The sequence below is a fragment of the Pristiophorus japonicus genome, chromosome 4, assembly GCF_044704955.1.
Source record: "Pristiophorus japonicus isolate sPriJap1 chromosome 4, sPriJap1.hap1, whole genome shotgun sequence".
In the NCBI taxonomy this organism is placed as follows: Eukaryota; Metazoa; Chordata; class Chondrichthyes; family Pristiophoridae; genus Pristiophorus; species Pristiophorus japonicus.
Genome location: NC_091980.1, coordinates 289,059,957 through 289,086,462, shown reverse-complemented (window position 1 = coordinate 289,086,462; position 26,506 = coordinate 289,059,957). Strand labels below are relative to the sequence as shown.

Below are 26,506 nucleotides of genomic sequence, written 5' to 3'. Positions count from 1 at the left end.
TTTGGCTATGATTTAACTTACATATTTAGGAGCAGGAGTGGGCCATTCAGCCCCTCAAACCTCAATTTTTTTAGGTTGGAGTGGGCAGGACGGTTCATACATTAAGTCCCATTAGCTGATTTTAGTTGTAATTTCCTATCGCAGCTTTTTATACTTATTAACTAAAGAAAATCTGCAAAAAAATAAGCAATCGGGTAAGTTTAAATTATTGACCATATCTGGTGGAAAAAGTTAATGTCGACAAGAGTGATCCTTGGGGAAATGGCAGAGAGTGGCTAATGGGGAGTGAAATGATCCTTCGCCACAAGCGTTAACGAACTGGCAGCCCGTTTTATGCCCCACCCGATTTTCCTTTAGTTATTTTGCACTACCTACCACCGAAGACCAATTTCATTCCCATACTCTTTCCCTGCAGTGGTTCATTGGGGATGCACATGTGGCACGATAATCGGGTATTAGAAGTTAAGGATTCAGTGAGGCATTAGATGAAGCAGCTAAAGAATGGTGATCAATAAGGAAACGCAGTCACTGAGTGTGAAGGAGGGGCAGCAGGTAAGATGGATTGTCAATTGTAACAAAAAAATGGAAATTGACAGTAGACCTCGGGGATAAGGTTCTTTTCTGGTGCAGATAATTAGATCAACTCAATGCTGGGCATGTTGTATGCTCAGGGCAGATTAAAAGAAAACATGCATATGGTGGAGTTATTTATGTGCACTGATGAGGTTCTTTAGGAGAGGAGGTTTGGAGATAAGGGGACACGTGAGAGAGTTGGTAGCTGTGTGCAAAGACGTGGGGTGAAATTAAGGTGCACTTGCTGGAGAATTGAAGGTTAGGGACTTTTGGGAGCATGTATGATGACACTAAAATGGCTGGGATAGTGAGGAACAAAGGCTGATCATGTGATGAAGAGGGGTGAAGGTTGCAGTGGTTTACATGTCTGTAGATTGTTAAGTATCATGTCAGACGGGATTCATACCAAGGGTGACTTCAGGGAAGAGTGAGGATATCCAATACAACCGCTAGCTGGACACCCAGGTTTAGGTGACAAAACCGCTATGTTTTTTGCCAACACCTGATGACCTTTGTGGTGGAACAAGCTATGGATCTTGAACTTCTAATCTTTACTGACTTCCATTTAGTTCAGAAAATTCAGCTTAAATATCAGTATTTTGTTTGTCAAAGCATATTTTGCTACAATGTCTGTGGTTTATTTATTTTAAACTAATGGAGAGCATTTATTAGTAGCAAGTAGTCTACTGTACAAACAACTCAAAGGAATTAGTGTTTCTTTTAACATTAAGGAAATCAAGAGATATAATGGGGGGTAAAGTGGAGTTGAGGTCGAAGATTAGCCATGATCTTATTGAATGGCGGAGCAGGCTCGAGGGGTCGTATGGCCCACTCCTGCTCCTATTTCTTATGTAACAGAATTTGTTACAAAGACTACAAAAAGTTATAGAAATCCGAGCACAAAGTTAAAAATTCAATGATCCTTTTTATGCTGCAGGAGGCGGAACAGCTCATAAGGTTTCTCAACACTTTTCATTGTTGGATTGAAGAAGAGTACCTTTCTTTGAGCCTTGCATCAAGTTGGGGAAAAGCAAAGTGCAAGAAGTGGAACTACTGGATAGCATCGCTGATGTGTAGTGTCCAGAAGAAAAGACAGCTTGTCAATTTAAAAGAGACTAATGCTTGTATTTTCTGCATAATGGTGTTATAGACTCTCTTCCCCCACCCGCTACACATGGAAGTATAGCATAAGGGACATGCATTCGATGGACTAGTCACATGTTCGTGGGGTTAGTGATTTGTTTGACTCTTGATTCAGTCAGGCACAGATAGATATCTTTCAGGTGGGTCCTTGTACTTGAGATGGATGTGAGTTAAAGATGCTTTCTACCCTCCTTCTGGATCATGAAGTTCCAGAAAGAATTACATCAGATCTTCAGTATTAATTTGATTCCATTGACGGGCTCAACTTAAATCAATCTCAACAAAACTTGGCCAGTCGCCCTGTCAGAAGTCTGTTTAGTGAACAGCAGCCTGTTGATTGAGAATACGCAATAGTGAACGGTGGGCTACCAACTTATTTCAACAGATCAATCACTAGTCCCAGTCATGGTATCGTTATGAAGTTCTGCCTCACAGCAGCTATCAGCTAACTTATTATGTCATAACATTAATAATTTTCTGTTCTATAACAGCTTGGGAATTTTTCTGAAATTGAGGTGCGCCAGTGCTAGAGAATAGAGCACTTGCCCATTTTTAACATGCATTTCGTGCTCCCGAGTCTGCAATAGCACAGTGCCTGGGACATATGCAGAGTGTGGCTTGCTTTTCTCTGCCTCCATAGTGTACTTTCACCCCAATCTCCTACAGAGCATCCCTATTACACTAATGTGCATTTTTCTATGTCTCACGTGACACTTGTAGTCTGTCTGAAATTGCCGGTTTGCAGTCCAGGAACATGAAGAACTTGAATCTGCTATCAAATTCTTCCTCATCCACAACAGATCTAAAAGCCACCCAGAGAGATTTTCAGTTCTGTACATCATGTTGAGGACGGAGGGGGGCGGGAAAGAGAGAGAAAGAATCGTGTATACAAGCACCGCATGCCTTTTCCATCACATTTGAGTGGAAACAGAAGTTTATTGCATCGAAAATAACATTACTTTATTTATCTCAGCATAAAGGTAGTCTTCAAGGAAGCTGCCTTAATCAGGCTGGATAAATATTCCACCAGAAAGCTTGTTGGCTATTGAATCTGGTACACATGTGCAATAATTCTTTCTTAACCCACTTAAATTGTGTACAGTCATCCTTCGGAGAAGAAAATGACAAAAGAATCAGGTTTAATTTGATGCTTTTTAAAGTCTGCCTATGTACACAATCATTAAAAGGAATATTGTTACTTGTAGTCCCCTTTAACACTCCTGTCCTAGGAAGAAAGCAGAATTAAACTGCTGCCCCCCCCCCCCCAAATTAAAGCACAGCAGAGCTAGCATCCAATTAGCAGTCTTTTGTGATCTCCAGTTTGGCCAAAATTGCATTATCTGTGCTGGCTTTTGTTGTATAATTGATTTGCGGTACAGCTACTTAAACCTCTGTGCCCCCCCTCCCCCCCCCCCCCCCCCCCCCACTGTACTCCTGATGCCAGCCAATATACTATTGAGAGAGATGATGAATTACCCCAACTTCTGATGCTAATGCATCAAGGAAGAAATTGCACGCTACATAGAGTGCCACTGACAGTAGCACTGCATCAGAGCGCAGTGCAAGGAAAGACTCCCAGTCCATAAAAAAAAAAAATCCGTCTCCCGGGCCTCTGCCAGTGTCAACAAGTGAACGCTTTTGGAAAAGAGGTGACATTCGGTAGGCTGATGAAGGACTTGTTGGCAGCAGATTGTGTTACTGTCACAGGCCCTAAGTTTTATTTTTGTATTGCTGGTGGGTTCTGCTTGCAGGAGTTGATGGAGCAGATTTATGACAGCTGCTGGGCACAACAAATTAAGTTGACAGTGATGTATGGGAGCATTATGGCATGATGATCCTGCCGTAGCTCGGCTGGACTCCTCTTGCTTCATTTGGCTCTTGTTAGTATCTGTTAGGCTGCTAAGTAATGAAATTCTGCTGACTGACTCGTGCTTTTTTTTTTCCCTCTCTCCCTTTCCCTTTCTCTTGCTCTCTTCCCCCTTTCGCTGCTCTTTCAACTCTTGATTCCCAGACCCATCCAAATGCGAGCAAACTGCCCTTGAAGGAGTCCTTCACCTTTGATGACTACAGGTTAGTATTTACAATAAAATGTTGGCGAAAGAATTTGCAAAAAGGAAGACTCCTATTTTTTTTAATACCAGTACAATGAAATAGTGTTGTGAAACATGTTCTGCAGCAAGTGCATCGAGTTAGTGCCTCATTTTAATAATGGGAACCCCACTGTACTTACAATCCATCTACTTCATCATAAGGTGACTCATCATCCAACTACCAAGATGTAATGTGTGCTGACTTAAACACTGAGAGTGAGTGAAATATAGCACTTTTCAAAAACAACAATCCGAAAGTACTTTTTCAAAGTAGATGTGGTGAGAAACGTTTCGAAGATGTGGCAGCTTACTTACTGAAGACTCACTTGGTTTATCAGACCCACTCTGGCATTAGTAGGTAATGCAAGTGGACATATTACTGGGTCTTATTTGTCACTGAAGTTTCATTACATGACCGCCAACTGCTTCACTCTGTCAATATTTTTATAAGTAATGAACAAATGTGCTAAAAAAAAATGGGAAAATGAAGACACACTTTTTTTAACGCCTGTATAATTTTTCTACTGGATTGTTCACAGCAGGAACATAAGAAATGGGAGCAGAAGTAGGTCATTCAGCTCTTCGATGGCTGATCTTTAATTCCTGGAGACTCTAGGACAATCCTGAAGGTTAACATCGAAACATAGAAAATAGGTGCAGGAGTAGGCCATTCGGCCCTTCGAGCCTGCACCATCATTCAATATGATCATGGCTGATCATGCAACTTCCGTACCCCATTCCTGCTTTCTCTCCATACCCCTTGATCCCTTTAGCCATAAGGGCCACATTTAACTCTCTTTTGAATATATCTAACGAACTGGCCTCAACAACTTTCTGCGATAGAGAATTCCACAGGTTCACAATTCTCTGAGTGAAGAAGTTTCTCCTCATCTCGGTCCTAAATGGCTTATCCCTTATCCTTAGACTGTGACCCCTGGTTCTGGACTTCCCCAACATTGGGAACATTCTTCCTGCTTCTAACCTGTCCAATCCTGTCAGAATTTTATATGTTCCATTCTAGGGGCTCAATTTTCCCCATGCTGTTTTTTTGGCGTATTGTCAGAGTTACGCCCATTTTTCTTGGCCCCGACTATTCCCTCCAAAAAGTAGCCAGTTTCCCCGTTCTATTTTTTGAAATTGGCGCCACGCATCCTGTCCTGTAGCCTCGTGGGGGTGGCGGGGGGGGGAGAATGATGATTTTGACGTGATTGCTATGAGCGCGCATGCCCAGTACAGCTCCCGGTCTGCATTCGGCAATTTTTAAAGAGCCAGTTGTGTGTGAGAATTTAAATTCTCATTGGAAAAATCGGAGCTTCAATACAAGATGCAACGCGCGCAAGGACCAAGAATTTCTTGCAGGATGAAGTGGAGGCACTAGTTACTGTGAATAAGGGCAGATGGCACGAGCTGGACACCAGCAGGGTTCACATAAAAGTTCCATCAAAAGAAATGAAGAAATGCTGGAACCAACTTGACAAGATTACTGTGCAATGGTGACCACCCCGAGGTCTGGAGGCCAGTGCAAAAAGAAGTGGCAGGACCTTGGTCAAGTAGTTAGTGTAAGTAATATTTTCATTTATTCAATGGAATTGCAATTATAAATGTGACCAGCTGTATATGTGCCACCCAGCAGAAAGATACCCTCTCTTTAAAAAGTTATGTTTTCATCTTTGCAGAGGAAAGTGGCACACAATAAACGAGAAAGAACTCGAACAGGAGGCGGTCCGGCAAATCTGCAGCCACTGGCACCCTTGGAAGAGATGGTCGCTGCTTTTGATGGGTCCTGCCTGGAGAAAAGCAACCAACAAGCCGGGCCCACAATCGAGGGAGAGGATAAGTCCTGCAAATTCCACAGTCTGGCTTTGCTAAATGTTAAGTACTGCATGGGTTAGCCATGTTTCGGTTCATGGGGATGTCTCCGTCAGCTACGCTTCGGTTGATGCAATGTGCTATCATTCATCATAGTCCTTCAAATCCGCCTGCTGCCTGCGCTGTGTGAGCCTACTCATGCCACCCACCCTGTCCCCTCCTCTGCTGCTAACTATTTGTCTGTTCTGTTATATTTTGCATAATTTGAGGCCAACCCTGATGATGCAGAAGAAGATTCAGACGCGGTTGAGACTGAAGAGAACATCTTCCAATCCCACTTTCCAGACCAAGAGCATGGGGGAGAGGAGGAGGGTGAGAGGTTGAATGAAGGCCCCACTGTTGTACTCACTCTAGAGGAGGTGCAGGTGCCACTCATTGAGGTACCAGCCCTTCCCTGAGTGGTTTGAGTGTTGGTGGGACATTCCATTGTTTCCCGCCATCCAGTGGGATGCAGCAAAGCACACCCAGGGCCCCACTGTCCAAGGCTGCGGGTCCCAGTGGGATGCAACGAGCCACACCCAGGGTGAGGAGGGGAAGGAGAGCTGGACAGTTCTCTCCTGAGGTGCAGGATCTAACAGATGTGGTTCAGATGCTGGCAATGAGTGTGGAGATCATTGACCTTACCCAATCACTCCTGGACACCATCAGTGGGGTGGGTGATGAGGTATTGGGACTGTCAGGAGAAGTAACAACTGTCTCACAAGAAATGGGAACACTGCGGGAACATGAGGGAGGGAATGTCTCAGTCAGCCGAAACAATGTTGGTGCACATGAGGGAGGGAATGTTTCAGGTAGTTCAAACACTGTCCGTGTACATGAGGAAGGGAATGTTGCAGGTCATTGACACACTGTTATTCAACAGTGGAACTACAGAACTAATGGGAACCTATTCAACCGTAGTCATCTCCAGGTCAGATCCAAGACCGTCCCAATCTCTGTCGTCGAACTACAGTACGCAGACGATGCTTGCGTCTGCGCACATTGAGACTGAATTCCAAGTCATAGTTAACATCTTCACTGAGGAGTGGAGTCAACAAGACCAAGTGCAGCGGGCGGTCTTAGAATAAGGTGGAGGAGAAGTGGGTGCAGCCTTTCTTTGCTGTTGTTGTTATTCTTACTGTTGTAATTGTTCTCAAATTAAAAGTTATTTGGAAGTTATGTAAATTTACAAGCTAACAAGTTTGCAAGTGATCTTAACTGAAAAATTTAAAGTTTGATTCAAGAATATTTTTGATTAAAGTTAAGTACAAACAAATGTTAAACTTTTGAATAAAATATATTTTACATTATAACTGAATCATTTCCATTATTTGTTCCATTATTAATACAACTTTTTGAAGTAAACAAGAATCATTCCAATCATTTGTTCCACTAACGCAACATAACATTACGGAACAGGTCCAAACAGTAAACATGGTCCATGTGGAATAGTTGCCGCTGAGCCTTCAGGCAGCAAAGCGTTCACGGATGAACTCCTGGCACAAGGCTCGAGCAATCGTTAAAGGTGTATGAACGATGGCCTGCCCTCCTCCACCGTCATGATCCGGGTTCAGGTAGTTGCATGGCTTCCCCGTCGTCGTCCTCGTCATCTGCATCTTCCTCCTCATCATCATCATCATCATCATCAGCCACTCTCACCTCAGGTGGGTCTTCTACTCCCAGCTGCTGCTGCCTCATGATGGCCAAGGCATGCAGCACACAACAGTGAACTTACCGACAATCTCAGAGGAGTATTGTAAGTAGCCTCCGGAATGGTCCAGGCATCGGAAACGCTGTTTCAAGATGCCAATGGTCCTCTCTTATGCTGTGTGTCGCATTGTGCGACATGTTCTATTCCCGGTCCGTTTCCATCCGGGTTACGCGTAGGGGCATCATGAACCAGGTGGCGAGGCCGCACTCTTTGTCTCCCAGTAGCCAGCTCTGCCCATCTGGCTGCTGCTGAAACATTGCAGATATAACACTCTTGCGTAGGATGAACGTATCATGGGTGCTCCCAGGGTATCTTGCATCAACTGATATGCGATGCATGTCGTCACACACGAGCTGCACATTAATGGAGTGGAAGCTTTTTCTGTTCCTGTACATTTCTGAATCCTCCAAAGGTGCTCGCAAAGCGATGTGGGTACAATCAATGCAGCCCTGTACCTTTGGGAAGCCAGCAATCCTGGAGTAGCCCACAGCCCTTTCACGAATTGTCTGGGCGGTCATTGGGAACTTTATGTAGTCATTCCTCCTGGCATATAGTGCAGCAGTGACCTGCCGAATGCAGATATGTGTTGCATGTTGAGAAATGGCGCAGACATCTCCAGTTGTAACTCGGAACGATTCAGATGCATAGAATGAAAGTACAGCTGTAATCTTCAACTTCAACTGACAAAGCAGTCCTCCTGACGCTTCTAGGTTGCAGGTCTGCTTTTTCTGACTCACAGATCTCAGTTACAACTTCTTTGCGGAAACGCAGCCTTCTGACACAGTCAACATCACTCGGGTGCAGGTACGAAAGCCTGTCTCGGTATACCTGATGTGGGTAAGGCCTCCTGCCCATCACCCTACGTGCTCTGAGGTTCTTCATGCAATGATGTTGAATCAATTGTCTCCTCTGCAGCACCATCATGCAGAAGGCTTGCACAAGGTATGGCATTGTCAGTATTGCCCTCATGATTAAATTCTACCTTTGCAAGAAGCTCAAAACGGCAGGCAGGACAAGGTTCTTTGTTCTCTCTCCCCAAGGTCAACGCCCCAGAATGAACTGCACCCAGGTCTGAGCAGGCGCAATGATCGGGAAACACACCCCCCTGGGCTTCTCGTGTCTTCCATTCGCCTTCCACAGTCCCTCACCCCCCTGGGCTTCATTTGATGCGTGTTGTAAGTTCTCATGCCTTCCGTTTGCCTTCCATAGGTTGATTATGGATATTTGTGTTCTTGACTCCCTCCAAAAATTTGCATAAAAACAATGGCATCTATCTGCTCCAATTTTTTTTAATTGCGCTGGTTTCTCTTAAGTGCCCAGAAGGTTTTTCGGGAATGGTCACATACGCTGTCATAGGAGAAATTTAAATTGGCCAAACTTCCACAATTGTGAAAATCTGGCGCAGACATCAGATTACGCCCCCATGACGCAAAAAAAACCTAAACAAATCGTAACTAACTGAGTTATGCTAGCGCACAAAGATTGGGGAAACTTGGATTTTTAAATTTAGGCCAAAAAAACAGGGAAAATTGAGCCCAAGACAATGGATTACGGTCAAAGCTTTAATCTACTTTTTTTGTTATTGGTTATTTAATACCTCATGGCTATACACCTAACATAAAGACTGAGCTCATCATGGAGGGTGTATGCATAGGAGGTGGTGGTGAGAGAGCAGGAGCTGGGGGCGAAGGAGTTTTTCTTTTGTTCTGTGAAGACTGATCAAACAGAAGATTGCAACAATTGTACCCCTGGTGTCCTCAGACTGACCAAGGCCTTCACTAATGTCATGTTGAACTATTGTTTCTGAACTGGGTGCAACTTTCTTTTTGAATTTATTCTTCATGTCTCTCTCCATCCTTTGATGTGCATTTGGTGCCTTCCCACAGTAGCACAGGCCGGGTCTGATGTTTGTGAAACAAAGGCAAGCAGTGAGAGACTTGGCAGAAAACCATAGGTGACACAGTCATCTGTCAAAGATGTGCTCCAAGTGCCTTTTTTTTTGCTTATAAGAACATAGGAAATAGGAGCAGGAATAAACCTTAGAACCTAAATGGGTTCTCATCTCAACTTACTGTGCTTGTAGAGTGCAATGAGCAGCGTTTTGTAGATGCAAATAGTTTTAAAGTGTCTGCTTTATAAGTTTAGAATATGGTCTACACTTTAAGTGCTTGCCATTAATAGTACCTTCAGTCACAGGATTAAAGGAGAAATTAACCTGAAAGACGAGCACTGCTGAGTTGCAGGCCGTTTTAGTACTCACTTAAAAACTGTTTATTGTTTGTGGTGTGAACCTTTTATGAGATTTGGTGTCTGAAAAATGACTGGTGAATACACTCTGACAGGGTATATAAACAGACAGCAACGTGTGTTTATATAGTGCTTCTCGCATGCAGTGTCAGAGTGCTTTGTAAGGGATAGAGGAGGTTGCTGAGTAGGACATGGGAAGCATTTGTTGGGGGGAGGGGGAAGAGGAAGAGGAGAATGTCTGAAAACATGCTCAAAGAAAGATGTTTTTTGGAAGCTTTTTGAAGGGCAGTGGCTTGGCCCTTGAGGCGTGTATGAGTTCTGATTTATGAAAGCATTGTGCCGCATTCTTGAACTTACAAATGTATATAAACACTTGCTTTCTAAATTCATAACTGCTCCATTTTTCTGTTTCATTACAGATGGGCTGTCTCTTCGGTTATGACCCGCCAGAACCAAATTCCAACTGAAGATGGTTCCCGGGTCACTTTGGCCCTTATACCTCTGTGGGATATGTGTAACCACACCAATGGCTTGGTGAGTGAAAGCATCCACATAGGCACGAAAAGGGACTTTATTCTGTATCTTCTAAAGTTTCCTCTAAATTGAGCAATCTACTCTTACATTTCTGTAGCTTCCAGCAAGCAGTGACATAGCACTGTCTTTTCAAATAAAGCTAAACAGTTGCCTGCCTGTTAGACCTTCATTACTGCCGTCCACCCTGACCTGCCTGCTTCCTCCAGCAATCCAGAATGACCTGGGCCGCAGACTTCTCCACGGCCGCAGCTTGTGCTGCTCCGTGACTTCTGATGCAGTAAAAGAAAAGACTTGCATTTACATCGCGCATTTCACGACCACAGGATGTCTGAAAGTGCTTTACAGCCAATGAAGTACTTTGGAAGTGTAGTCAGTGTTGTAATTGGAAAACGTGGCAGCCTGTTTGCGCTCTGCAAGCTCCCACAAACAGCAATGTGATAACCAGATAATCTGTTTTTGTTATGTTGATTGAGGGATAAATATTGGCCAGGACACCGGGGAGAACTTCTCTGCTCTTCTTCAAAATAATGTCACGGGATCTTTTACGTCCACCTGAGAGAGCAGACGGGGCCACAGTTTAACGTTTCAGCCGAAAGACAGCACCTCCGACAGTGCCGCACTCCCTCAGCACTGCACTGGAGTGTCGGCCTAGATTTATGTGGGACTTGAACCCACAACCTTCTGACTCAAAGGAGAGTGTGCTACCCACTGAGCCACAGCTGACACTAGTGCAATGTCACCTTTGATGTGCTTTTAATGGACGCTATTGAGTGTTTTAAAGGATTTGATAGGGTACAGAGAAACTATTTCCTCTGACGGGACAATCAAAAACAAGGGAACATAATCTCAAAATTAGGGCTGGGCCATTCAAGAGGGAAATCAAGAAGCACTTTTTCTCTCACAGGGTAGCAAGAATCTAGAACACTCTCTCCCAAAAGGCTGTGGATGCTGGGACAATTGAAGTTTTCAAGACTGAGATTGCTAGGTTTTTGTTAGAAATGCACAGAAATCTACAGCCCATCGTGTCCACGCCGGCCGACAAAACCACGCGGCCTCAGTCAGCAGCCCTGAAGGTTACATATAAACCTATGAACAATGGCGGAAGGGTAAAGAGCATCCAGCCAAACCAATCCACCCCACAAACTGCAATACCCCATGCAGCACAACATTTTACACTCCACTCCAACCGGAGCCATGCGATCTCCTGGGAGAGGCAAAGAAACAGATAAAAACCCTGGCCAATTGGGGAAAAAAATCAGGGAAAATTCCTCTCCGACCCATCCAGGCGATCAAAACTAATCCAGGAGATCGCTCTGGCCACATTCAATTCCCTGAAGTACTTACCATCGTATCTGCGCCAGCCAACAAGAGGTTATCCAGTCTAATCCCACTTACCAGCTCTAGGTCCGTAACCTGCAGGTTATAGCACTTTAAATACCCATCCAAGTACCCTTTAAATGTGGTGAGGGTTTCTGCCTCTACCACCCTTCCAGGCAGCGAGTTCCAGATCCGCACAACCCTCTGCGTGAAGAAGCTTCCCCTTAAATTACCTCAAAACCTTCCACCAACCAATTTAAAACAAGGCCCCCTCGTAATTGACCCCTCCCTCAAAGGAAATGGGCACTTGCTATCCACTGTATCCTGACACCTCAACATTTTATACACCTCAATGAGGTCTCCTCTCAGCCTCCCGTTCCAAGGAGAACAAACCCAGCCTATCCAATCTGTCCTCATAGCCAAGATTCTCCATTCCAGGCAGCATCCTCGTAAATCTCATCTGCACCCGCTCCAGTGCAATCCCGTCCTTCCTGTAATACAGCGACCAGAACGGCACACTGTACTCTAGCTGTGGCCTAACCAGAGTATTATACATATTTAAGCATAGCCTCCCTGTTCTTGTATTCTGTGCCTCGGCCAATAAAGGCAAGCATTCCTTATACCATCTTAACCACCTTATCCACCTGGCCTGATACTTTCAGGGATCTGTGGACAAGCACTCCGAGGTCCCTTTGTTCTTCTACACTTCTAAATGACCTACCGTTTAATGTGTATACTCTTTCCTTGGCCCTCCCCAAGTGTATTACCTCACACTTCTCCAGATTAAGTTCCATTTGCCACTGTTCTGCCCACCTGACCAGTAGATTGATATCTTCCTACAGCCCATGACTTTCCTCTTCATTATCAACCACACAGCCAATTTTAGTGTCATCTGCAAACTTCTTTGGTAAGGTTATCAAGGGATAAGAAGCAATGACGGTTGAATGAAGTTGAGATACAGATTAGCCATGATCTATTTGAAGGCTTGAGGGGCTGAATGGCCTACTCCTGATCCTATGTTCCTAATTCAAGCGATAACACTTGATGCTGGCCAATAGCTGCACTTCTCTTCAGTGGGAAGGGTTAATGGAGATAAGCTGTTAGTGAATAGGCAGGATGGCTATCAATTGTGCATACATTTCTTGGTGGATAGGAGGTGATTGGGTCTGTGTGTGGAGGTATAAACCCCAAATAAGGGACTCTTTGTGCTCCTAAATCCCCAGTCATCCATCCGTTTATTACATATAGTAAAAAAATGTTTTTTCACACCCTATTTGTATGGAAAAAAGACATTCATTGTGATTAGCCATCTCCTTGTATCGTCCAATGAGAACAACTTGTATTTATATAACAAGAGTTTGAAAGTGCAAAAATGCAATGGAATTTAGTCCACAGAATGTGTAACCTGTTACTTGTTTTACCGTACAAAATGCAGAGGGAGAGGAAATTTGCACCTTGGCTTTAGCTGCTGTTTTACACAGGCTGTACTTTGTCCACACCCAAGGAAGCCCAAGATATGGAAAGTTGGGAAATCCCTGCTTTCTGTGACACTCAGTGCCACTTTATTATACGCCTACCTTACCATCAATCCTTCCCTTTTGTAGATCACGACTGGGTACAACCTGGAGGATGACCGATGCGAATGTGTTGCTTTACAGGATTACAAAGCCGAAGATCAGGTAGGAAGAAAATGATTGGTTCCACGTTTCTAGAAGGCTTTGTAAACCGAACCACTTTAAAAATAAAATAATAATTTTATTACTGTAATGGCATTTCTTTTTCTTTATTGAAATTCCTGTTTTCCTTGTTTCTTTAAAGTATTAGTACAAATTATAATTTCTGAAGATTGGGTTAGTTTGCTAACTCATGTGTATTGCAAGTTGATGCACTCCAGTGCATTGGCACAAAGGACATTTGAATTGGATTTACACCATATCACCTGCCACCTCCTATTTAGATGATTGATTTCACTGATCAATGAAAAATTATTTTATGAATTTCTTTAGATTTTGTTAACCACTTTAGTTTAAATCAACCTATTTACAAACCCTCAGCAATTTTGTGCTCTTAAGGTTAGAACAATTAAATTCATGTATAAATGCTGAATGTACTCAAATGGCCTTTCTGTGCACGCCATTTTTACGCAGGCATGGACCTGATCATTTTAAATTTTGAAATAGCGTGAACATGAATTTAGTACAAGCTCATTAAAGAAAGAAAAGAAAGAACTTGCATTTATATAGCACCTTTCATTACCTCGGGATGTCCCAGAGCACTTTAAAACCAATAAAGTACTTTTGAAATGAAATCACTGTTATAATGTAGGGAAAATGGCAATCAATTTGCGCACAGCCAAGTCCCACAAACAACAATGAAGTAAATGACCAGATCACACCTGTTTTAGGTGTTGGCTAAGGGATAAATATTGAAGAGAACTCCCCAGCTCCTCTTCGAATAGTACCATGGGATCTTGTGCATCCACCTGAGAGGGCAGTTGGGGCCTCGATTTAATGTCTCAAACAAAAGGCGACACCTTTGACAGTGCAGCGCACTCTCAGTACTGCTCTGAAGTGTCAACTTAGATTATATGTTCAAGTCTCTGGATTTAAAGGTTCATATGTGAAGTTTGCCAATAGGAAGTTCTACTATTGAATCCTGTATACTTGTATATTGCAACGTAAATGCATTTCCTTTAAGAATATCAAAATTCCAATGCCTCACCATGGTTGTCTTTATTTGTGTGTCTTGCTATAAAGACTTTGTTTTTACAGTCAGACTGTGATTTCTATCATATGCCATTCTTGGAAATCTGGATGACGTTGACCTTTTTAGGACTTGCTCTTAGCTCCTATGACATTACTTTGGACTGCTCCGAGCAAACAGGTTGAAATTGTGGGAAATCGCTGAATCGTTTTGAAAAATGCACTTGTGAACTCAGCCAAAACTGCCAGAACTCTGTCCTCTTTCAGATAGAGCAGACATTCTCAGTACTTTGTTTAAACCTACATAGTAAAAGCCTGAGCACAAGATTTGGGACTTTAGGTTGACTGCCACTTTCCAAGACACTGTGCTGAACTAACGCACGATATTTGAATCTTTCAGATCTACATTTTCTATGGGACTCGCTCCAATGCTGAATTTGTGATACACAATGGGTTTTTCTTCAATAACAACTCGCACGACAGAGTGAAGATAAAGCTGGGAGTGAGTAAAAGTGACCGACTCTACGCAATGAAAGCAGAAGTTTTAGCTCGTGCTGGTATACCAACGTAAGTATTTTATAAAGGGTTTATGTTTACTTTATCTATCATGTGTCCTATAAGGCATATAAAACAATTTATGTGTGGATATATTTTTGCTGCCAGTTTTTTTGAGTTTGCTCTTCTAGTCTGTACACTTCAAGACCTCACCAGTGTGCTGCCCATGATCTTTTATCCACTCGTTTTAATGGGTGGAAAATCAGGGGCAGTGCGCCCACCATGTTTTGATAACATACAGCTGGCGAGTAAGGCTCCCTGCCAGTAGTGAACTCAGAAAATTACCCCCTTCATCTTCAATTGTGGCAGCTGTAAGCCAAGAGGTAGGTAATTGTGGTTGCCTCTAAACATGGTAAAATATGTAGTCTGGGGGGTGGGGTAACATTCATAACTGTTTACAGTATTGATTGAAGAGGCAACATGACATTCGGTAATCAAAGTGGATATAAAAGTAGATTGAGGTTCTTAACATTTAAGTTTTAATCAGCAATGTATCATCAAAGTGATACGTGAAGCTTTGTCGTGTAAATGCAGTTCTTTTGTTGGCTGACTATTTGAATGCAGTTTCTCCCTGCCACCCCTGCCCCAAGCTTTCGGCATAGCCCGGGTCCATCTGTCAGGTGAGAAAAACAAATAATAAAGTCTCCCTTTGAACTTGCAGCACTCCGCTTGCTCAGATCCAAACCCAACCTTGTCATTAAACCTGCTGACAAGGGTGGCGCTGTTGTTATTTGGCGAACCGACCTCTACCTTGCAGTGGCTGATCGCCAACTCTCTGACACCTCCTCCTACCTCCCCCTAGACCATGACCCCACCATTGAACATCAAGCCATCATTTCCCAGACCATCACTGACCTCATCTCCTCTGGAGATCTTCCCTCTACAGCCACCAACCTCATAGTTCCCCAACCCCGCACAGCCCGCTTCTACCTCCTTCCCAAGATCCACAAACAGGACTGCCCCGGTAGATCCATCATTTCAGCCTGTTCTTGCCCCACAGAACTGATTTCTTCCTATCTCGACTCTATTTTTTGTCCCCTTGTTCACTCTCTTCCCACCTACATCCGCGACTCCTCCGACGTTCTCCGTTTCAGTTTCCTAGCCCTAACCGTCTCCTTTTCACCATGGATGTCCAATCCCTGTACACTTCCATCCCCCATCAGGATGGCCTGAGGGTGTTTCGCTTCTTCCTCGAGCAGAGGCCTAACCAGTCCCCATCCACCACCCTCCTCTGCCTGGCTGAACTTGTTCTCACATTGAACAACTTCTCCTTTAACTCCACTCACTTTCTCCAAATTAAAGGTGTTGCCATGGGAACCCGTATGGGTCCTAGCTATGCCTGCATTTTAGTGTGGTATGTGGCACATTCTTTGTTCCAGTCCTACTCTGGTCCCCTCCCGCATCTCCTTTTTCCGATACAATGATGACTGTATCGGAGCCGTTTCCTGCTCTTGCCCTGAACTTGAAAATTTCATTCACTTTGCATCCATTTTCCACCCTTTCTTCACTTTTATATGGTTCATCTTCGACTCTTTGACCCTTCCCTTCCTTGACTTCACTGTCTCCATTTCTGGGGATAGGCTTTCGACTAGTATCCACTATAAGCCCACAGCTACCTGGACTACACTTCCTCCCATCCTGCATCCTGTCAGGACTTCCATTCTCCCAGTTTCTCCATTTCCGTTGCATCTGCTCTGACGACGCCACCTTTCACACTAGTGCTTCTGACATGTCTTCCTTTTTCCTCAACTAAGGATTCCCCTCCGCCGTGGTTAACATGGCCCTCGACAATGTTCTATTTTCTGCACCTCTACTTTCACCCCTTCCCCTCCCTCTCAACCACGACCGGGTTCCCCTTGTCCTCACCTTTCACCTCACCAGCCTCCACATTCAATGGATCATTTTCCGCCACCTCCAGCGTGATCCCACCACCAATCACATCTTCCCCTCCCCTCCCCTCTCAGCGTTCCGAAGAGACCGCTCCCTCCGCGACACCCTGGTCCATTCTGCAGTCATCCCCAGCACCCTCTCCCCTTCCCACAGCACCTTCCTGTGCAAGCGCAGGAGATGCAACACCTGCACTTTTATCTCCTCCCTCCCCACTATCCAAAGCCCCAAATACTCCTTCCAGGTGAAACAGCGATTTACTTGTACTTCTTTCAACTTAGTACACTGTATTCGCTGCTCATGATGTGGTCTCCTCTACATTGGGGAGACCCAAGCATAGCTTGGGTGACCGCTTTGCTGGAGACTTCCATTCAGTCTGTAAGTATGACTCTGAACTTCCGGTCGCTTGTCACTTTAATTCTCCACTCCACTCCCACTCTGATCTCTCTGTCCTCGGTCTCCTATACTGTTCCAATGAAGCTCAACGCAAGCTCGAGGAACAGCACCTTATCTTTCGTTTAGGCACTTTATAGTCTTCTGGACTCGACATCGAGTTCAACAATTTCAGAGCGTAACCTCTGGCCACCTTTGGCCCCCTTCCACCCCCCTCAATCTTATTGTTTTTTTCTTTTTTCTTCTTTTTTTTTCTCTTTGTCTATAATGGCAGCTGCTCATTACTACCCAATCCAGATTAACCTTTTTCTGACTTTTGTCATTAACATTTCAATTCGGCCATCATCCCTTTTGTCTCTCTAATCTCTCCTGTCTTCCACCCTATCGCAGACCTTCCCATTTGTTCGTTCTTCCCCTCCCCCTTTCAGTGCTTAAGAATGTGCTCTTTTCGAACATTCAGCAGTTCTGATGAAGGGTCGTCGACCTGAAATGTTAACTCTGTTTTTCTCTCCACAGATGCTGCCTGACCCGCTGAAATTTCTAGCATTTTCTATTTTTATTTCAGATTCCAGCATCTGCAGTATTTTGCTTTCACAATAATAAAGTCTGATTCCCTAAAGACTCTTAGGAATTATGTTAAGATAAAGTGTTGCAATTACCACGACAAGGATTCTGCATTTTCCTTGACAAGTGTTCACTTATTACATGCACCGCCCTTTCATTGTAAGAGTCTGACATGCCACAACCTCTACTCTGTAATTAATAGAAAAAGCCTACAACGTGCTCTCTGACACCCCACTCCCTTCTACATATGTTTTGCATAGCTCCTAAGGACAGCCTCATAGAGATGGAATTTAAAAGACTGACTTAAGTGGAATCGATCGTGCCTTTTTCTCACGAGAGCCATATTGTTTAAAGATCAGTGGGATAATCAAATGTGCACTGGAATGTTCTTCCTAAACTGCAATATTTTAGGTGTCTTAAATGTAGCCCCCCCCCCCCCAAATGTTGAGTTACATATGAACATGCGAACAATGACGGACAGGTAAAGGCCCTCTGGTCCATCCAGCCTGTCCCACACAATTGCAATACCTTGTGTATCACAATATATACACTCTACCCCACTCGACACCCAAGTGATCTCCTGGGATAGGCTATATCAATACAAAACGGGCAAATTTGCAAAAAACATTCTGGGAAATTCCTCTCCAATCCATCTTGGTGATCAAAACTAGTCCAGGCGATCACTCTGGCCCTGAATTCCCCGCAGTATCTACCTTCTGGAAGAGGTGATGTCTGCCACAGCCAGAAATGGGTTCAGCTGTCGCTTGAAAGAATTCAGCGAATCAACATCCACCGCATGAGACGGCAGCTTATTCCAGAGGTCCACTATTCTCTGGGAAAAGAACCATCTCCGGAGATTAGCCTTACACAACTTAAATTTGTGACCCCTGGTCCTCTCTAACATATTTAGTTGAAACAAACTTTCAACTGGAACACAATCTATTTCCTTCATTTTTTTATAAACCTCAATCAGATCACCTCTAAGTCTATGCTTCTCTAAAGTGCAGAGTCCCAACTCTTTTAGCCTATCTGATAACTAAGATGCTTTAGATTGGGAATTAGTCTAGTGGCCCTCCTCTGCATTCTCTCCAAAGTCTCAATATCACCCACCATGCGAGGAGACCAAAACTGGACACAGTATTCCAAGTGCAGCCTGACTAAGGTCTTGTACAAGGACAAAATAGTACGCCTCATCGTGTTCTCAATTATCCTATGGATGCACCCCAACACCCTATTTGCTCTAGCCATTGCTTCACAGCATTGCTCATGTACTTTTAAGGATGTATGTTCTAGTATGCCCAAATCTCTTTCTATCTCCACTTTCTTTAATGCTTTTCCTTGAAGGGTGTATGAATGTTGAGCGTTTGCTCTGCCCACATGCATAACACTACTTATCTAAATTGTACATCCAGTTCCAGTCATGAGCCCAATCTCCCTACATATTAAGATCTGCCTGAAACAGACGAGCATCATCTACAGTTCTAACACTTGCACAGATCTTGGTATCATCTGCAAACCTACATCAAGACTATTAATAAAGAGCAACAGTCCCAGCACTGATCCCTGTGGGACACCACTGGTGACCAGTCTCCAAACAGATCGAAATCCATCTATAACTGCTTTTTGTCCACATCCTGCCAGACAGTTCCCAATCCAGCTCAATATATTACCACTAATATAGAGAAGCCTCTTGTGTGGTACCTTATCAAAACCTCTTTAGAAGTCTACTGGACTTCCCTCATCCACCAACTTAACCAAAAAAATACAATCAGATTTGTAAGACATGACTGTTTTATAAAACCATGTTGGGTGTTCCTAATATGTCTCTATCCAAGCATTCATATATTGCATCCCTAATGATTCCCTCAAGCACCTTGCCTATTACTGATGTTAAACTAATGGGCCTATCATTACCCAGGTCTGCCTTGTCACCTTTTTTAAAGATGGGACTATATTAGCCTCCTTCCAGTCAATAGGAACAATTCCAGAGTGCAGGGAGCTATTAAAAATATAGGCTAAGGGCTCATACAGCACATGTCTCATCGCCCTTAGGACCGTCGGGGGAGAAATCATCTTCACGTAACTGCTCTGTCTATTTTCAAGTTCTTAATTCTTTCTAAAACAATATGTTCATCTATGTTAATATTACTAATTTTGCTAGTAACATTATTAAATTCTAATAGTTGTCATTTAATATTTCCGCCATACCCAGTGTCCTTGAACATTCCTCAATGGCCCAGTACAGTCTTTGACAGTTCTCTGACTCTTCACATAACTGAAAAAGCTTTTACTATTACTTCCACAGTTGTCTACGATTCTTTTGTTCGTTAGCCTTTTTGCTGATCTAATAGCAGCCTTCATTTTCTTTCTTTGTTCCTTGTACTCAACTCTGTTTAGTTGAGTATTAAATGCCTTTAATTTATAGCAACATTTCTGTTTGCATCTCATTGTCTTTGTACATATCCATTGGCTTTTTCTTACCACATTTCCTTCTTTTCACTTTGGGTACATATTTATTTTCCACACTATTTTAATCTTGTTCTCAAAAACTTTCCTTTTGTATTCTATATTGGTCTCATCACCACCCAGCAGCATTAGCCAAATTACATATTCCAAATCATCTGCCATTTTGGTGAAGTTTGTTCTGCTGAAATCTGGCATGAGTTGCAGATGCTCAGTACCTTAGTTAGAATCGTGGTGCCCAATTTTGGCGATAACTTGCATCAATCTTTTGGAGTAAGTTGTTTTTCTGGCGCAAGTTTAAAAAATGCTATTTTCCCCAAAAAATTTGCTCCAGAGTAAATCAGTTAGGTATGATTTTTTTTTAGTTTTTCTTTTCCAAACGGGGGCGTTCCCAGACACTTATGCCAGGTTTGGCCATTTATGCCACTTTGGTCAGCTAAAACTTACTCCAATCGACTTAGGTCAGCGTATGTGGCCAGCTCTGAAAAACATTGCGGGCAGTTAAGAATTCGGCACAGGTTAGTACATTTAAAGCACCAAGATTTACAAAGCACTAAACAAAGCACAAAAATAAGCATTCAATAACAAATAAAAAATACAAGGAAGCTGAGGACCTGCACCAAGACTTACAAAGCACTAAACAAACCACAAAAAGTAATAAGCAATCAATCAACAACAAATAAAAAATAGAAGTCCTACCTTTATGCCAGAATTATAGGCCCAATTTTGGCCATAGAAACATAGAAAATAGGTGCAGGAGCAGGCCATTCAGCCTTTCTAGCCTGCACCGCCATTCAATGAGTTCATGGCTGAACATGAAACTTCAGTACCCGCTTCCTGCTTTCTCACCATAACCCTTGATCCCCCGAGTAGTAAGGACTTCATCTAACTCCCTTTTGAATATATTTAGTGAATTGGCCTCAACTACTTTCTGTGGTAGAGAATTCCACAGGTTCACCACTCTCTGGGTGAAGAAGTTTCTCCTCATCTCGGTCCTAAATGGCTTACCCCTTATCCTCAGACTGTGACCCCTGGTTCTGGACTTCCCCAACATTGGGAACATTCTTCCTGCATCTAACCTGTCTAAACCTGTCAGAATTTTAAACGTTTCCATGAGGTCACCTCTCATTCTTCTGAACTCCAGTGAATACAAGCCCAGTTGATTCAGTCTTTCTTGATATGTCAGTCCCGCCATCCCGGGAATCAGTCTGGTGAATCTTCGCTGCACTCCCTCAATAGCAAGAATGTCCTTCCTCAAGTTAGGAGACCAAAACTGTACACAATACTCCAGGTGTGGCCTCACCAAGGCCCTGTACAACTGTAGCAACACCTCCCTGCCCCTGTATTCAAATCCCCTCGCTATGAAGGCCAACATGCCATTTGCTTTCTTAACCGCCTGCTGTACCTGCATGCTAACCTTCACTGACTGATGGACCATGACACCCAGGTCTCGTTGCACCTTCCCTTTTCCTAATCTGTCACCATTCAGATAATAGTCTGTCTCTCTGTTTTTACCACCAAAGTGGATAACCTCACATTTATCCACATTATACTTCATCTGCCATGCATTTGCCCACTCACCTAACCTATCCAAGTCACTCTGCAGCCTCATAGCATCCTCCTCGCAGCTCACACTGCCACCCAACTTAGTGTCATCCGCAAATTTGGAGATACTGCATTTAATCCCCTCGTCTAAATCATTAATGTACAATGTAAACAGCTGGGGCCCCAGCACAGAACCTTGCGGCACCCCACTAGTCACTGCCTGCCATTCTGAAAAGTACCCGTTTACTCCTACTCTTTGCTTCCTGTCTGGCAACCAGTTCTCAATCCATGTCAGCACACTACCCCCAATCCCATGTGCTTTAACTTTGCACATTAATCTCTTGTGTGGGACCTTGTCGAAAGCCTTCTGAAAGTCCAAATATACCACATCAACTGGTTCTCCTTTGTCCACTTTACTGGAAACATCCTCAAAAAATTCCAGAAGATTTGTCAAGCATGATTTCCCTTTCGCAAATCCATGCTGACTTGGACCTATCATGTCACCATTTTCCAGATGCACTGCTATGACATCCTTAATAATTGACTTGGAGCATGCGCGATGCTGAGGATGTCGTGGATAGCACGTTCAGTGAGTTGGTCACACCGCAGGTAAAGGTTACACAAAGGCAGACAGGGGATGGGTGACCACGATGCAGAGCAGGAGTAGGAAGGCAGTGCAGGAGTCCCCTGCGGTCGTCTCCCTCCAAAACAGATATACCGCTTTGGATATTGTTGGGGGAGATGGCTCACCAGGGGAAAGCAGCAGCAGCCAAGTTCATGGCACCGTGGGTAGCTCTGCTGCACAGGAGGGCAGGAAAAAGAGTGGGAGAGCTATAGTAGTGTGGGATTCTATTGTAAGAGGGATAGATAGGCATTTCTGCGGTCGCAACCGAGACTCCAGGATGGTATGTTGCCTCCCTGGTGCAAGGGTCAAGGATGTCTCGGAGCGGCTGCAGGGCATTCTGGAGCGGGAGGGTGAACAGCCAGTTGTCGTGGTGCATATAGGCATCAACGATATAGGTAAAAAGCGGGATGATGTCCTACAAGCTGAATTTAGGGAGCTAGGAGTTAAATTAACAAGTACGACCTCAAAGGTAGTAATCTCAGGATTGCTACCAGTGCCACGTGCTAGTCAGAATAGGAATTGCAGGATAGCTAGGATGAATACGTGGCTTGAGGAGTGGTACAAGAGGGAGGGATTCAAATTCCTGGGACATTGGAACCAATGTCCTCGGGGGGGGGGGGAGTGTTTGCTAGTGCTGTTGGGGAGGGGTTGAACTAATATGGCAGGGGGATGGGAACCTATGCAAGTAGACAGATGGAAATAAAATGGGGGCAGAAGCAAAAGATAGAAAGGAGAATAGTAAAAGTGTAGGGCAGAGAAACCCAAGGCAAAAATCAAAAAGGGCCACATTACAGCAAAATTCTAAAGGGACAAAGAGTGCTAAAAAGACAAGCCTGAAGGCATTGTGCCTCAATGCGAGGAGTATTCGTAATAAGGTGGATGAATTAACTGCGCAGGCAGCTTTTAACGATTATGATATAATTGGGATTACGGAGGAATGGCTCCGGGGTGACCAAGGCTGGGAACTCAACATCCAGGGGTATTCAACATTCAGGAAGGATAGACTGAAAGGAAAAGGAGGTGGGGTAGAGTTGCTGGTTGAAGAGTAAATTAACGCAATAGTAAGAAAGGACATTAGCTTGGATGATGTGGAATCTGTATGGGTAGAGCTGCGGAATACCAAAGGGCAGAAAACGCTCGTGGGAGTTGTGTACAGACCACCAAACAGTAGTAGTGAGGTTGGGGATGGCATCAAACAGGAAATTAGGGATGCATGCAATAAAGGTACAGCAGTTATCATGGGCGACTTTAATCTACATATAGATTGAGCTAACCAAGCTGGTAGCAATGCGGTGGAGGAGGATTTCCTGGAGTGTATTAGGGATGGCTTTCTCGACCAATATGTCGAGGAACCAACTAGAGAGCTGGCCATCCTAGACTGGGTGTTGCGTAGTATGAGAGGACTAATTTAGCAATCTTGTTGTGCGAGGTCCCCTGGAGGAGAGTGACCATAATATGGTAGAATTCTTTATTAAGATGGAGAGTGACAGTGTTAATTCAGAGACTAGGGTCCTGAACTTAAGGAAAGGTAACTTCAACGGTATGAGGCGTGAATTGGCTAAAATAGACTGGCAAATGATACTAAAGGGGTTGACGGTGGATAGGCAATGGCAAACATTTATAGATCACATGGATGAACTTCAACAATTGTACAACCCTGTCTGGAGTAAAAATAAAACGGGGAAGGTAGCTCAACCGTGGCTAACGAGGGAAATTAGGGATAATGTTAAATCCAAAGAAAAGGCATATAAATTGGCCAGATAAAGCAGCAAACCTGAGGACTGGGCGAAATTTAGAATTCAGCAGAGGAGGACAAAGGGTTTAATTAGGAAGGGGAAAATACAGTATGAGAGTACGCTTGCAGGGAACGTAAAAACTAACTGCAAAAGCTTCTATAGATTTGTGAAGAGAAAAAGTTGAGTGAAGACCAACGTAGGTCCTTTGCAGTCAGAATCAGGTGAATTTATAATGGGGAACAAAGAAATGGCAGACCAATTGAACAAATACTTTGGATCTGTCTTCACTAAGGAAAACACAAATAACCTGGAAATAATAGGTGTTTGAGGGTCTAGCGAAAAGGAGGAACTGAAGGAAATCCTTATTAGGCGGGAAATTGTGTTGGGGAAATTGATGGGATTGAAGGCCGATAAATCCCCAGGGCCTGATAGGCTGCATCCCAGAGTACTTAAGGAAGTGGCCCTCGAAATAGTGGATGCATTGGTGATCATTTTCCATAATTCTATTGACTCTGGATCAGTTCCTATGGACAGGAGGGAAGCTAATGTAACACCATTTTTTAAAAAAGGAGGGAGAGAGAAAACGGGGAATTATAGACTGGTTAGCCTGATATCGGTGGCGGGGAAAATGTTGGAATCAATTACTAAAGATGAAATAGCAGCGCATTTGGAAAGCAGTACCGGATTGGTCCTAGTCAGCATGGATTTATGAAAGGGAAATCAGGCTTGACAAATCTCCCAGAATTTTTTGAGGATGTAACTAGTAGAGTGGACAAGGGAGAACCAGTAGGTGGTGGTGCATTTGGACTTTCAAAATGCTTTTGACAAGACCCCACACAAGAGATTAATGTGCAAAATTAAAGCACATGGTATTGGGGGTAATGTATTGACGTGGATAGAGAACTGGTTGGCAGACAGGAGGCAGAGAATCGGAATAAACGGGTCCTTTTCAGAATGGCAGGCAGTGACCAGTGGGGTGCCGCAAGGTTCAGTGCTGGGACCCCAGCTATTTACAATATACATCAATGATTTAGATGAAGGAATTGAATGTAATATCTCCAAATTTGCAGATGACACTAAGCTGGGTGGCGGTGTGATTTTTGAGGAGGATGCTAAGAGGCTGCAGGGTGACTTGGACAGGTTAGGTGAGTGAGCAAATGCATGGCAGATGCAGTATAATGTGGATAAATGTGAGATTATCCACTTTGGTGGCAAAAACAGGAAGACTGAATATTATCTGATTGGTGACAGATTAGGAAAAGGGGAGGTGCAACGAAACCTGCGTGTCATGGTACATCAGTCATTGAAGTTTGGCATGCAGGTGCAGCAGGCGGTGAAAGCGGCAAATGGCATGTTGGTCTTCATAGCTAGAGGATTTGAGTATAGGAGCAGGGAGGTCTTAATGCAGTTGTACAGAGCCTTGGTGAGGCCTCACCTGGAATATTGTGATCAGTTTTGTTCTCCTAATCTGAGGAAGGATGTTCTTGCTATTGAGGGAGTGCAGTGAAGGTTCACCAGACTGATTCCGGGATGGCAGGACTGACATATGAGGAGAGACTGGATCAACTGGAGTTTAGAAGAATGAGAAGGGATCTCATAGAAACATATAAAATTCTGACAGGATTGGACAGGTTAGAGGCAGGAAGAATGTTCCCGTTGTTGGGGAGTTCCAGAACCAGGGGTCACAGTCTAAGAATAAGGGGTAAGCCATTTAGGACCGAGATGAGGAGAAACTTCTTCACTCAGCGAATGGTTAACCTGTGGAATTCTCTACCGCAGAAAGTTGTTGAGGCCAGTTCGTTAGATATATTCAAAAGGGAGTTAGATATGGCCCTTACGGCTAAGGGGATCAAGGGGTATGGAGATAAAGCAGGAAAGGGGTACTGAGGTTGAATGATCAGCCATGATCTTATGGAATGGCGGTGCAGTCTCGAAGGGCCGAATGGCCTGCTCCTGCTTCTAATTTCTATGTTTCTATGACTTGCATCAATTGTTTTGGAGTAAGTTGCTTTTTCTGGCGTATGTTTAAAAAAAATGCCATTTTCCCCCAAATATTTGCTCCAGAGTTCGGTACGATTTTTTTTTAAGTCATTTTGTTTTCAAAAGTTGGCATTCCCAGACACTTACCCAGACAGTTTTGGCCATTTATCCCACTTTGGTCAGCTAAAACTTACTCCAAATCTACTTAGGTCAGCGTATGTGGCCAGCTCTGAAAAACCTTGCGCGCAGTGAAGAAAAAGCAGATATTCGGTCGACATTAGGGCAGGGATTGGGGAAGGAAGGGAACTGGGGAGGACCTTAACAACCAAGCACCAAACATTGCAAGGAAAAGCTCAAACAATTAAAATACTAATAAAAATGAAGTAAATCCTACTGGAGAAATCCGAGCTGCTGGCCGCGATGTCGCAGGGTGGGGTAGCCAGAGAGAGAGATGCTGGTATACAAGACACTCTTTCTCATCTCGGCCCCCCCCCCCCTCCCCCTACCCTCCCTAAAACTCTCCTCCTCCTCCCTCCCCCTCAATATGCTCTTTATCTCTCTCCTTCCTCTCTTTCCCCCCCCGCCCCCCAATC

At 43.9% G+C, this 26,506-nt stretch overlaps 1 protein-coding gene across 5 annotated transcripts in view; it reads left to right on the top strand.

Annotated features, from left to right (window-relative positions):
• Positions 1-26,506, top strand: part of setd3 (SET domain containing 3, actin histidine methyltransferase) — a 172,102-nt gene that overhangs the window by 123,941 nt on the left and 21,655 nt on the right. For all 5 annotated transcript variants that reach the window (XM_070879564.1, XM_070879562.1, XM_070879566.1 and 2 more), the window contains 4 exons: positions 3,728-3,786; positions 10,032-10,146; positions 13,068-13,142; positions 14,566-14,732. In XM_070879564.1, coding sequence (XP_070735665.1) covers positions 3,728-3,786; positions 10,032-10,146; positions 13,068-13,142; positions 14,566-14,732 — 416 coding nt within the window. The remainder of the gene's footprint in view (positions 1-3,727; positions 3,787-10,031; positions 10,147-13,067; positions 13,143-14,565; positions 14,733-26,506) is intronic.